The sequence below is a fragment of the Bos taurus genome, chromosome 2 (assembly GCF_002263795.3).
Source record: "Bos taurus isolate L1 Dominette 01449 registration number 42190680 breed Hereford chromosome 2, ARS-UCD2.0, whole genome shotgun sequence".
In the NCBI taxonomy this organism is placed as follows: domain Eukaryota; kingdom Metazoa; phylum Chordata; class Mammalia; order Artiodactyla; family Bovidae; genus Bos; species Bos taurus.
Genome location: NC_037329.1, coordinates 106,493,134 through 106,506,590, shown reverse-complemented (window position 1 = coordinate 106,506,590; position 13,457 = coordinate 106,493,134). Strand labels below are relative to the sequence as shown.

The following is a 13,457-nucleotide window of genomic DNA, read 5'->3' as shown; positions in this document are numbered from 1 at the left end:
ATATGCATAACTAAATCACTTTGCAGTACACCTGAAAGTAACAAAGCATTGTTAATCACCTATACTCTAATATTAAAAAAAAAAAATAGGGAGGAAAAAAACTTTAATTGGTGTGAAAGAGAAGATGCAAAAATAAGATCAGAGGGAATCTGGGTGGAGCATCTACATTGTCTGCTTGTAGGCCTTATTCATGATGGATCTCCTAAAATAAGCACTTTTAATCAAAGCATGAGCATGTTTCTCAATGGACCCTCTTTACTTAATATAGGTTCAGGTATTTGGGAATAATAGATCAGGGGAAAGGGGCTTAAGAAATTTTAACTTTATGTTCATGAACTTAAAGTAGTTTAGTCACTATGAACTGAAATGTTGACATTTAGTAAATAACATTTCAAATTACATAGACTATAAGAACATTTTGGATTTTGTTTATTTTACTTTTTAGAGCTATTCATTATCAAGCTCGAATGGTTTGCTTCTTTTTATTTACTTATTTTCAATGTTTTTACTTTTAATTTTTTCACTTTAGTTCTTAATTGATTCTTTTGGTCTTAGTAGCTGAATCATTTCAGCTAGGCTTGCTTTTGGCAAAGAAAACCTATATATTCTTGCTGTCTCTGATTTGACTTTTTTTATAAAGGAACTGCTCCTTCATTTTTGCCTAATAACCAGGGTTTTGGATTGGATTGACTTTTGACTAGGTAATGAAAAGCTTGTTTTTATGATTCTCATTTGCATAAGGTTTTAACACCTTGTAGCATAACTTCTAAGCACATCAATTAATTCAGCAATTGAAATGTAAATTCTAATGACAACTATTTAAAATTAAGAATTATATCTTTATACATAAATGTTTTAACTATAGGAACAACAAGGCTATGACAGATCCCTCAAGAAAGTATTTAACCAGCAGTAGAGAGAAGCAACTGAGTTTGAAACAGTCAGAAGAGAATAGGACATCAGGTAAGTATTTGGTCTTTGCATAATTTACTCGTTTATGATATGATATATAGTATTAGACTAGAAATAGAAATGTAAACTGAGGCATATTTCTCACATATTTAGGAACACTGCGTAAATTTTGTATTAGTTATTGGGTGTCAATTTATATCCTGTTGTTGCTGTTTAGTCACTCGGTTGTGTTCAACTCTTTGTGACCCCATGGACTGTAGCCCACCAGGCTTCTCTGTCCATGGGATTTCCCAGGCAGAAATCCTGGAGTTGGTTACCGTTTCCTTCTCCAGGGGATCTTCCCAACCCAGGGATCAAATCCATGTCCCCTGCTTGGCAGGTGGATATTTTACCACTGAGCCCCCTGGGAAGTCCTAATTTGTATCCTAGTACTTAGCTAAAATATTTTTTAAAATATTAGAACTATAAGGGAATTTTTATTTTGCTTACAAGGAATTTAAGCTTTATATCTCCCTATTCAACTACCTAGAATTAAGTTCTTTCATTGTCAAAGTACCTGGACCATGGAATGAATCCAAGGAGTTAAAGTTATTGAAATTAAAACTTATCAGTGTTGCTGGTTATTAGAAGTTCCAGAAGATCTTGTAATTATCGCATAAAGCAGTTGTATAAGCTCACCTTGTTTTTAACAAAAACTAAAAGATTGTCTCTGAATTTTTATTGCTGCTTCCTATACTTAGCATCATTCTGGTCCTCTGAACTTCTTAGAGACTCATGTATCTAGTATTGATTTGAATATTGTATTTAACTTGAAATTGAAGAAAGCTAAAATATGGCATGATTTTGATAAATTGGGAGTTGGAGAGAATTCATTTCATCTGGACTCTAGAAACAGTCTCCTTTTAGGGGTTCAGACATATATAAATTAGACTCTGACAGAAAGAGAAAGCTCTAATATAATTATCACTTCTGAAGTAATAATTCATTATATAAATTCTGTTTTTTGGTTTTCAGCTTTTACAATCAACCTATGGTTAGAAAGGACTTCCCTGGTAGCTCAGACAGTAAAGCGTCTGCCTACAATGCAGGAGACCCAGGTTCAATCCCTGGGTCGGGAAGATCCTCTGGAGAAGGAAATGGCAACCCACTCCAGTACTCTTGCCTGGAAATCCCCTGGACAGAGAAGCGTGGTAGGCTACAGTCCATGGGGTCGCAAAGAGTCGGACACGACTGAGCAACTTCACTTTCACTTTCACTATAGTTAGAAAACAGAATACTTAAAGATGTATTAATAGTTAACAGATGCATTAATACTTAATACTGTTGAAGTAATGGTACATCTTACAAGTGTTGATGTGGAAGAGGAGAGAGAGAGGAAAGTATAAGGGGTCAGGTGGTAAAAAGTTTCATGGAACAAAATGTAGAGAGTTTTAAGTGTGTTAGGTTAACATTGCAAAGTTCATCAGTAGAACTCAAGTAACACAACTGATGGGGAGTTCCTAAGTAATCCAGTGGTCAGGACCTGGTGATTTCACTGTCATTGGCTGGAGTTCAATCCCTGGTCGAGGAACTAAGATCTCACAAGCCACAGACAAAAAATAAATAAAATAATAAAATAACACAACTGATAATTGGTTGGAGAGAAGAGAAGAAGAGTAGAGGTGATAAAAATGAGAAATTCTAATTTTTCTTGAGGGAGCCAGCTGATGCTGTTTAAAATTAATAAATTGAGAAATTATACAAATGTTATACAAATTGTACCTAATGTTATGGAGGAAATCAGAGAAACTGAATTTCAAAAACTGGTTAGAAATTGGGAGAAAAATTTGTGGAGCTTTAGGACTAGAGAGTATTCTTTTGTAACCTCTTATAAACTTTTTCACAGCGTTTGCTCTTCAGACATGCATAATATGTATGTATTACTTTGATGAAAAGAAAGGGGAAAATAGAGTTAAATATAAACAAGCCCAATGCGTAATTTTATTATTAAATGAACTTGAATGGTTGATTTAGGAGTTAAATTTTTCCTGTGTCTGTTCATTTTTTTAGGGCTTCTACCTTTGCAGTCGTCATCTTTTTATGGTAGCAGAACTGCAGCCAAGGACTATTCTCCTGGCAGCACTAACTTAGACAGGTATGCACTGACTATATGCCTTGTGAGAACTTAAAGAGCTTTCTTCAGAATATTAAATGATGGGAGGATCTATGTGTTGTGCTCTAAATGAATACCAGTGTTTTTAACAACATAGATGAAAATTACAGATTCATGACATTTTAGTTACAGGGTACTCTAGAAGTGTTTTAGTTCAAACTATTCCTTTTTATGTTTTTCAACACGTGTATAAACCTGATGTCTAGGAAGACTTGTCCTGAGGCCACAGGTTTTGACTGGCAATGTGATCAGATTCTAGACCAGTGTATTTTCCATTATCCCAAGTAAAGTAATTCCCCACTGAGACATTTTAAAATTGCCTTTATTGCTTGCATGTTTGTTAAGCTACCTACCAGAATTTAAGGTGTTTTCCTAAAAGAGCAAAAAGTTTCACCTTAGTATCTTTTACTGGAAAAGGCTAGTCAGAAATTTAATTTGGTGATTCTAGAAATACAGCTCAGATGGTAAAGAATCTGCCTGCAATGCAGGAGACCCAGGTTTGATCCTGGGTCAGGAAGGTCCCCTGGAAAAGGAAATGGCAACCCATTCCAGTGTTCTTGCCTGTAGAATTCCATGGACAGAGGAGCCTAGTGGGCTACAGTCCGTGGAGTTGCAGAGTCGGACACAGCTGAGCTACTGACACACAGAGATGTAGGTTAAATTTTTGAGGTTTATTGAGTATGAATATATGAGACAACTGCTAAGCACTTGTCAAAGAGATGTGTTCATAGATTGCCACACAGAAGGGCAGTTGTAAAAAGTGAGAGTATAAATGCGCTATTATATAGCATAATGACCACTCATAGATAATGACCAGTTAAGTCATATTTTATTTTTTGCTAGAATTTAATTCAAAGTGGTAAAAACACCTAGATTATTTGTGTTAAATGATTAAGGTGAGTTAAAGAATTTGATATTAGATATACTCAGCCTTGGGTGGAATCTTTCGAGCACTTTATGAATGCAATGGTTTACTCTTTGAATTTAAAAGAGGAAGCTTAATATATTTCTGCTTATTAGAAGAATCTTAAAGGAATCCAAGTTGAAAAAAAACTAAATTTGGTTTTCAGCTGTTTAAATACAATACAGATTTCTTTTCAAAGTAATAGAGTGAGCATATTCATTGCACACAGGAATTATTGAAGAAATAAAAATTTCTTTTAATACAAAACTACCCTCAAAGATAAGATGAAAATTTTCAGACTGGTAAGAAAAATAATGCTGAGTAAAGGCTGAAGCCATAAAGCACGTATAAAACCCAGGCTGGAGTCAAGTATTTAGGGCTGGGTCTTCAAAACCAACATGAGGTTGGAAACTGAACATGACCCCCAATCAGAACCTGATTTCTTATCTGAAGATACATGAAGCTGGATATCTCAAACTGCCCTCTGTGCTGGTAAGTAAGTGTTAGTCTCCCAGTCATGCCCGACTCTTTGCGACCCCATGGACTGCAGCCCAACAGGCTGCCCCATCCATGAGATTCTCCAGGCAAGGATACTGGAGTGGGTGCCAATTCCCTCTCCATTGTGCTAGTAAACCAAGCCCAAACACTTCTATGTAACTGCCTACGTATGGAACCTTAAATATGCTGCTTACCTGACGCTCCCTCTACTTGTGCTCAGTCACTTCAGTTGTGTCCAACTCTTTGCAAACCCTATGGACTGTAGTGCACCAGGCTCGTTTGTCCATAGGATTTTCCCAGCAAAAATGCTGGAGTGGGTTGCCATTCCCTCCTTCAGGAGCTCTTCCCGACCCAGGGATCAAACCCACGTCTCCCACATTGCAGGCAGTTTCTTTACCACTGAGCCACTGGGGAAGCCTGATAGAAAGCAAATATCCAAAAATGGGGTTTGCACTAATTGGTATCTGCTTTAATGTTCCCTATGTAGGGGCAAAAATTCTGAACCCCTGATATAAAGTCCTGTGCAGATTAGAGGTCCAGACTGAGACAGCTACTAAACAAGCAAAAATGCATGATCATAGGATGTAGCATAGATAAAGAGGAGATTATAAATGCAATGAATTTTATTTAAAAAGATTTATGGAAAATTTATTTCAAATTCATTAAAAATCTATGAATTTATAAAAAAGATTTATGTAGGGCTTCTTGGTCTACCCTCCATTTTTTTCTTTTTTAACCGTCTATGCTGGGAAAGATTGAGGGCAGGAGGAGAAGGGAACGACAGAGGATGAGATGGTTGGATGGCATCACCAACTCAATGGACGTGGGTTTGGGTGAACTCCGGGGAGTTGGTGATGGCCAGGGAGGCCTGGCATGCTGTGGTTCATGGGGTCGCAAAGAGTCAGACATGACTGAGCGACTGAACTTAACTATGTCTTAATAGCATTTTGGACAAAAAAAAAATAGACTAAGGAGAATAAAGGAAGGAAATTTGTCAAAGAAGTACTGGATGAAAATGATGAAAGTCCACACTGAAAAGCCTCAACAAATGCCAAACAGCGGATACATATTTTTTAAATCTACATTGTGGAAGATGATGGGTTAAGAAATTTTTAAAAGCTGCCAGAAACAAAAATATCATCTATAAAACGAAAACAGACTGACATCAGCAACAGTAGGGACAGATGATATCAAAGAATTACACATCCAGTTAAATTTTAATCCAAAAATGCAAGGACAGAATTTATTTAGCAAGAAGAAAAGTGAACAAAGGGAGGAGTAGAAGTAGGAAAAATCAGTGAGCAAAAAAAATTTTAAGCATATTTAAAAATTAAGTACCTTTAAAATTTATTCTTTTGTAGAAGTAATAAGGGCATAATAAGGTAGAAACTTCAGAAGCTACAGAGTGCATGCAGTGAAAAGTATATCTCTCCTAACTCCTACTTGTTCATTTTCTTTAAGGAGGCAACTGCTATTACTAATATCTTTACAGACTTATTATGCATCTAAATATATTTTTAATAGTTTTTATAAAAATGATTAGGATTGAAAACAAAAGATTAACAGAATAGTATACTAATAAGAGGTTACAATAAATGAGTGGAGAAGAGTATGGGAAATTAAAACATTTTAAGTTCCTTATTTTGTTTGAGAGGAGGCCACAGTTAACTTTGTTGTTGTTCAGTCTCTCATTTGTGTCCAACTCGTTGCAGCCCCTGTGGACTGCAGCACACCAGGCCTCCCTCAACATTTCCTGGAGCTTGTGCAAACTCATATGCCTTGAGTCCGTGATGCCATCCAACCATCTTGTCCTCTATCGTCCCCTTCTCCTGCCTTCAATCTTTCCCAGCATCAGGGTCTTTTCTAATGAGTTGGCTCTTTGTCTCAGGTGGCCAAAATATTGGAGTTTAAGCATTAGTCCTTCCGATGAATATTCAGAATTGATTTTCCTGCAAAAGTCACAGCTTTGATGACACAGACCTTTACAGCAAAGTAATGGCTCTGCTTTTTAATATATTCTCTCGGTTGGTCGTACCTTTTCTTCCAAGGATCAAGCATCTTTTTAAATTTCATGGCGGCGTTCACCATCTGCAGTGATTTTGAAGTCCAAGAAAATAAAGTCTGTCACAGTTTCCATTGTTTCCCCATCTGTTTGCTGTGAGGTGATGGGACTGAATACCATTATCTTAGTTCTTTGAATGCTGAGTTTTAAGCCAGCTTTTTCATGCTCCTCTTTCACCTTTATCAAGAGGCTCTTTAGTTCTTTGCTTTCTGCCATAAGGGTGGTGTCATTTGTGTATTGCTATTTCTCCTGGCAATCTTGATTTCACCTTATGGTTCATCCAGCCCAGCATTTCGCATGATGTACTCTGCATATAAGTTAAATAAGCAGGGTAACAGTATACAGCCTTGACGTACTCCTTTCCCAGTTTTGAACCAGTCTGTTGTTCCATGTCCAGTTCTAACTGTTGCTTCTTTTTTTTTTTTTTTTTTTTTAACTTTTTTTTTTTAACTTTTTTTTTTAACTTTTTTTTTTTTAACTGTTGCTTCTTGACCTGCGTATAGATTTCTCAGGAGGTAGGTAAGGTGGTCTGTTATTCCCATCTCATGAAGAATTTTCCACAGTTTGTTGTGATCTACATAGTCAAAGGCTTTGGCAACATCAGTAAAACAGAAGGAGATGTTTTTCTGGAACTCTCTTGCTTTTTTGATGATCCAACAGATGTTGGCAATTTGATCTCTGTTTCTTCTACCTTTTCTACATCCAACTTGAATATCTGGAAGTTCTCGGTTCACGTACTCTTGAAGCCTGGCTTGGAGAATTTTGAGCATTACTTTGCTAGCATGTGAAATAAGTCCAATTGTGCAGTAGTTTGAACATTCTTTGGCATTGCTCTTCTTTGGGATTTTAATGAAAACTGACCTTTTCCAGTCCTGTGGCTACTGCTGAATTTTCCAAATTTGCTGACATATTGAGTGCAGCACTTTCACAGCATCATCTTTTAGGATTTGAATTAGCTCAACTGGAATTCCATCACCTCCACTTGCTTTGTTTGTAGTGATGCTTCCTAAAGGCCACTTGATTTCACATTCCAAGATGTCTGGCTCTAGGTGAGAGATCACACCATCATGGTTATCTGGGTCATGAAGATCTTTTTTGTATAGTTCTTCTGTGTATTCTTGCCACTTCTTAGTATATTCTGCTTCTGTTAGGTCCATACCTTTTCTGTCCCTTACTATGCCCATCTTTGCATGAAATGTTCCCTTGGTATCTCTGACTCTCTTGAAGAGATCTCTAGTCTTTCCCTTTCTGTTGTTTTCCTCTATTTCTTTGCACTGTTCACTTGGGAGGGCTTTCTTATCTCTCCTTGCTATTCTTTGGAACTCTATTCAGATGCTTATATCTTTCCTTTTCTCCTTTGCCTTTCACTTCTCTTTTTTTCTCAGCTATGTGTAAGGCCTCCTAAGACAACCATTTTGCCTTTTTGCATTTCTTTTCTTGGGGATGGTTTTGATCACCACCTCTTGTACAATGTCACGAACCTCTGTCTTCTGTAGTTCTTCAGGTACTCTGTCCATCAGATCTAATCCCTGCAATCTATTTGTCAATCTAATCCCTGGAATCTATTTGTGATTTCCACTGTATAATCGTAAGGGATTTGATTTCGGTCATACCTGAATGATCTAGTGATTTTCCCTACTTTCATCAATTTAAGTCTGAATTTGACAATAAGAAGTTCATGATCTGAACCACTCACCTCCCATTCTTGTTTTGCTGACTGTATAGAGCTCCTTCATCTTCTGCTGCAAAGAATATAATCAATCTGATTTCAGTATTGACCATCTGGTGGTGTCCATGTGTATAGTCGTCTCTTGTGTTGTTGGAAGAAGATGTTTTCTATGACCAGTGCATTCTCTTGGCAAAACTCTGTTAGACTTTGCCCTGCTTCATTTTGTACTCCAAGGCCAAACGTTACTCTAGGTATCTTTTGACTTCTTACTTTTGCTTTCCAGTCCCCTATGATGAAAAGGACATTTTTGGCATTAACTTAGACATATTAAAAAGTTAAAGATGACTTCCACTTCTGTCCAAGATGGACTGTCAAGGACCACATTATCCTCCTTCCTTAAACAACCAAGAACTGGACAAACTATGTGAAACATTGCATCTCAAGACATTGGACATGAATCAGTGAAGGACAGTGATCCCTGAGAGATGGGAAACAAATTAGCCTTATGACTATGTTAGCTTGCTTGCTAGTGAAAGTTTCTAGGTTGCCACACAGGGAGGGGGAACCAGGCAGAGCCAGTCCTGGGCTCTTCCTGAGTTGAGGAAGCGGAGCTAGGAAACTAGGGAATGCAAGGTGGCTAGAATTCACAGAGCGGAGTACCAGAAGGGAAAGCTACACAAAGAAGGAATTTTTGCAGAGTCCCCCTTGAGTATTCATTTTTAGTGCTGAGCAGCATATGCAGGTGAGGAGACTGGTCAAGGCCAGGGAAAGAACCACCCTAAAGGATCTAAGTGGATGATACTTAGAATATACATAAAGCCAGGCATAGTTCCTGTTCCCTAATGGCAGTTTGAATGCCTACAAAAAGACTTGCCTCATTAATGAGGAAAAACTTTCCCTAGACGAATTGCTGCTCTGCTTCCAGATAACAGACCTTAAATCCAACATTGTACTGTTTCTGGGTAACCTAACCACATCCCAGAACAAAATTTGAGAATGTTTATAGAAATAAAAAGTATCCAATACCCCACAAGATAAAATTCACAGTGTCTGGGATCCAAGAAAATATTATGAAGTGTACAAAGAAACAGGAAAAAACAACTCATAAGGAAGAGAAAAATTAATAAATACTGACTCAGAAATGACACATGATATAATTAGTAAACCAAGGGTGTTAGGTTATTAACCTACATCAGTAATGACACTAAGTATAAATACACTAAATGTTTCAGTAAAAGACTGGATTTTAAAGGAAGAATAATAATCTATATGCTATTTAAAAGACAACTGCAGTATAAAGATGGAGAAAGGTTGAAAACAGAAGGATGAAAAAATATACATTTGTCTTGTCCAAACTATAGTGTATAGGAGTACATAGTAACGAATAAAGCTGATAGAAAGCTAATGATAACTTCAGGGTTGTGATTGGGAAGGGGCACTTGGAGGTTTTTGACATTAATAGTTGTTACTTATGTGTTTGCTTTATAAAAATATGTTAAGCTCCACACTTTAAACAACTGTGCTACACATTGGACTTTTCTATTCTATTTCACAGTTTTGTTTTGTTTTTTTAAGTAAAAAACTAAACAGTGGCTAACAGATGTCCTTGGCACATAGTAAGTTGTTCGAGTACAGTTGGTTTTTCCTTATAAAAAAGTGTATCATATTCCTGCTTTATAGGATGCAAAAAGTAAATGTCCAGGCAGATTAAAGACCTGAATAGGAGGGAAAACAAGATTTTAAATTGTTAAAAGCATATAGGAAACCATTTCTCTGACCTTACTTTATAGAATGATTCTTAAGACAGAAATTGAAACCATAAAGAAAGACTGATATGTTCAACTTAGGTAATAATGAGGAAATTATAAAATAACAATGAAATCATGTTCCATTCATTAGAGGGATAATACTGTAACGGAGACTATGTGAAAAGGGGAAATTCTCCATTGGGGGAAATTCTTTATTGGTGGAAATATAAATTGGTACAGCATTTTTGGGAAACAGTCATTAGCTAGGAAAATTTTAAATGAAAATTAGAAATATTCCTAACATTTTCACTGCTAAGCATATAAATCAGAATAAGTTCTCAAGGAGATTGGGTAAGAATATATGTTGCATAATAGTGGAAAGAGTTCACTGCCTAAAGGTTTTCAAGACTAGGTAAACTGATGTATGATAGCCATCAAGTGGATACAAGTGAATAAAAAAGTAAAACTATTTTTTCTCAAGCCATTAACTTGGCTTATTTTGATTGTACATTACCATATTATTTGCCTCTTCAGCTCCCTGTCACCAGATTTGCTAATTTACATTTGTGAAATTTTTTTCCCAAGTGATCATTATTACTGATATTTCCTCAAATTTAGGACATTTACTTTCCCCTAGACATTGACTTCTCTGAATCTAGTAGGGGAAGAAAGCAGTATTCAAATTTGTTTTGTTTCTTCATTATTTTTTCTTTTTCATAGGACTAATATTTCAAGCCAAACTCCATCTGCCAAAAGAAGTTTGGGATTTCTTCCTCAGCCAGCTCCTCTTTCTGTTAAAAAACTGAGGTGTAACCAGGATTACACTGGCTGGAACAAGCCAAGAGTGCCCCTTTCCTCTCACCAACAGCAGCAACTGCAGGGGTAGGTAAATTATTTTATTTTGCTTTCTTTTTATAAAGTGATTCAACGGAAGTATGTTTTACTTGGTATGTGTGCATGCTAAATCTCTCTAGTTGTGTCCGACTCTTTGTGTCCCCGTGGACTGTAGCCCACCAGGCTCCTTTGTCCATGGGGATTCTCCAGGCAAGAATACTGGAGTGGGTTGCCATGCCCTCCTCCAGGGGATCTTCCTGACCCAGAGATCAAACCCATATGTCTTACATCTGCTATATTGGTCTCTTACATCTGCTGTATTGGCAGACCAGTTCTTTACCACTAGCACCACCTGGGAAGCCCTTTTACTTGGTGTAAAAAAATGATTAAAAGAGTCATAAATTATAGTTCTCAAATATTTTTTCACTTATTAAAGATTTATCACATCCATGAAGTTCCGTTCATTATCTGGTCTCTGATTTTTGGACTTGAAAACAAAATACACGTGTGTGTGTGTTTCTGTGTAAATGTATGCTGCTCCTGCTGCCAAGTCGCTTCAGTTGTGTCCGACTGTGCGACCCCATAGACGGCAGCCCACCAGGCTTCCCCGTCCTTGGGATTCTCCAGGCAAGAACACTGGAGTGGGTTGCCATTTCCTTCTCCAGTGCATGAAAGTGAAAAGTGAAAATGAAGTCGCTCAGTTGTGTCCGACTCTTAGCGACCCCATGGACTGTAGCCCACCAGGCTCCTCCAAATGTGTATATATATATGAAACATCATAAAGCAGAAAATGCATATTCTTAAATCTCATATACTTCATCCATCTCCTTAGATACTTCAGTATTAATTTTATTTTTCTCTTTCCCAGCCCCTTCATGCTTATATTTTTATTAACCATAAAAAATGAGATCATGGTATAATAGCTATAATAATAATATCAATCATAGCTAAAGTGTTTGTTATGTGCCAGAAACTGTGTTTCAATGAATTTTGTCTTTAAATCCTCACAGTAGCTCTCTGAGCTAGATGTATTTAAAAATCTGTTTTTGTAGATTAATGGAGTAAGGCTTGTGCTTCCCTGGTAGCTCAGCTGGCAAAGAATCCACCTGCAATGCAGGAGACCCTGGCTCAATTACTGGGTCGGGGAAATTCCCTGGAGAAGGGATAGGAGACCCATTCCAGTATTCTTGGTCTTCCCTGGTGACTCAGATGGTAAAGAATCTGCCTACAGGGCAGGAGACCTGGGTTCGAGACCTGAGTTCTATCCCTTGGTTGGAAGATCCCCTGGAGGAGGGCATGACAACCCTCTCCAGTATTCTTAACCTGGAGAATCCCATGGACAGAGGAGCCTGGCGGGCTACAGTCCATGGGGTTGCAAAGAGTCAGATGTGACTGAGCGCCTACACATGGCACAGCACAACTAAGGCTTAGAGGAATTAATTAACTTACTTGAGGTGTTGTAATACACTAATAGTGAATCTAGGCAGTTGGAGCCCTCTTGCATTTTTTTCCTTCCAGCTTTATTGCAGTATAATTGACATACAGCACTGTATAAGGTTAAATTGTACAGCATAATAATTTGACTCATGTATATCATGAAATGATTACCACAGTAAGTTTAGTGACTATCAGTCATCTTACATAAATATAAAAGAAAAAGAAAATTTTTAATTGAAGTATAGTTGATTTACAGTGTTGTGTTAATTTCTGCTATACAGCATAATGATTCAGTTATACATATTTAAGATTTTCTTTTCCATATGGTTTATCATAGGATATTGAATATAGCTTCCTGTGCTATATTCAATAACAGCAAGTAGGACCTTGCTGTTCATCCTTTCTGTATATAATAGCTTAGATCTGCTGACCCCAACTTCCAACTCTATCCCTCCCCTTGGCAACCACCAGATGTTGTTTATGACCATGACTCTGTTTCATGGTTAATTTGTGACATATTTTCGATTCCACATATGAGTAATATCATATGGCATTTGTCTTTCCCTTTCTGATTTACTTCACTTAGTGTGATAATCTCTAGTTGTATCTGTGTTGCTGCATATGGCATTATTTCATTCTTTTTTATGGCTGAGTAGTAGTCATATATATATACACACACACAGCACATTTTCTTTATCCATTCATCTGTCAGTGGACATTGGGTTTGTTTCTGTGTCTTGGCTACTGTGAATAGTGCTACTGTGAACATAGGGCTGCATGTGTCTTTTTTAATTATAGTTTTGTCTAGATATATCCCCAGGAGTAAGACTGCTGGATCATCTGGTAATTCTTCTACCACCACCACGACCCATTAAGGAAAGTACACTTTGTTAAACTAACAGAAGAGGATGTGCTTGAATTAGTCACCAGATCCACAAAATGAATACAAATGTTAAAAAACAGGCCACCTCTGTACAGACTAGAAGTGAAAAACAGAAATACGAATCAAAATATTTAGTCCAGTAAAAATTCTGCTCCAAAAACCAATATAAACTGCAAGAAAATTGTTATATAGCACTCAAAACTGAATTAAATATCCTCAAATAAGCATTTGAAGATATGAAAAAAAGCACCATAAATCAATAATTCTAACCCACAATCAGAATGGGCAAGCAGGAAGAAATGACAGTTGCTTGAACACAAAAGAGAGAGAGGAAGAAAGACAACATCATATCAAAAAT

At 37.0% G+C, this 13,457-nt stretch overlaps 1 protein-coding gene across 8 annotated transcripts in view; it reads left to right on the top strand.

The window, feature by feature from the left end:
* Window positions 1–13,457, top strand: part of USP37 (ubiquitin specific peptidase 37) — an 85,494-nt gene that overhangs the window by 26,249 nt on the left and 45,788 nt on the right. For all 8 annotated transcript variants that reach the window (XM_024999419.2, XM_010802319.4, XM_024999416.2 and 5 more), the window contains 3 exons: window positions 866–963; window positions 2,962–3,046; window positions 10,666–10,827. In XM_024999419.2, coding sequence (XP_024855187.1) covers window positions 866–963; window positions 2,962–3,046; window positions 10,666–10,827 — 345 coding nt within the window. The remainder of the gene's footprint in view (window positions 1–865; window positions 964–2,961; window positions 3,047–10,665; window positions 10,828–13,457) is intronic.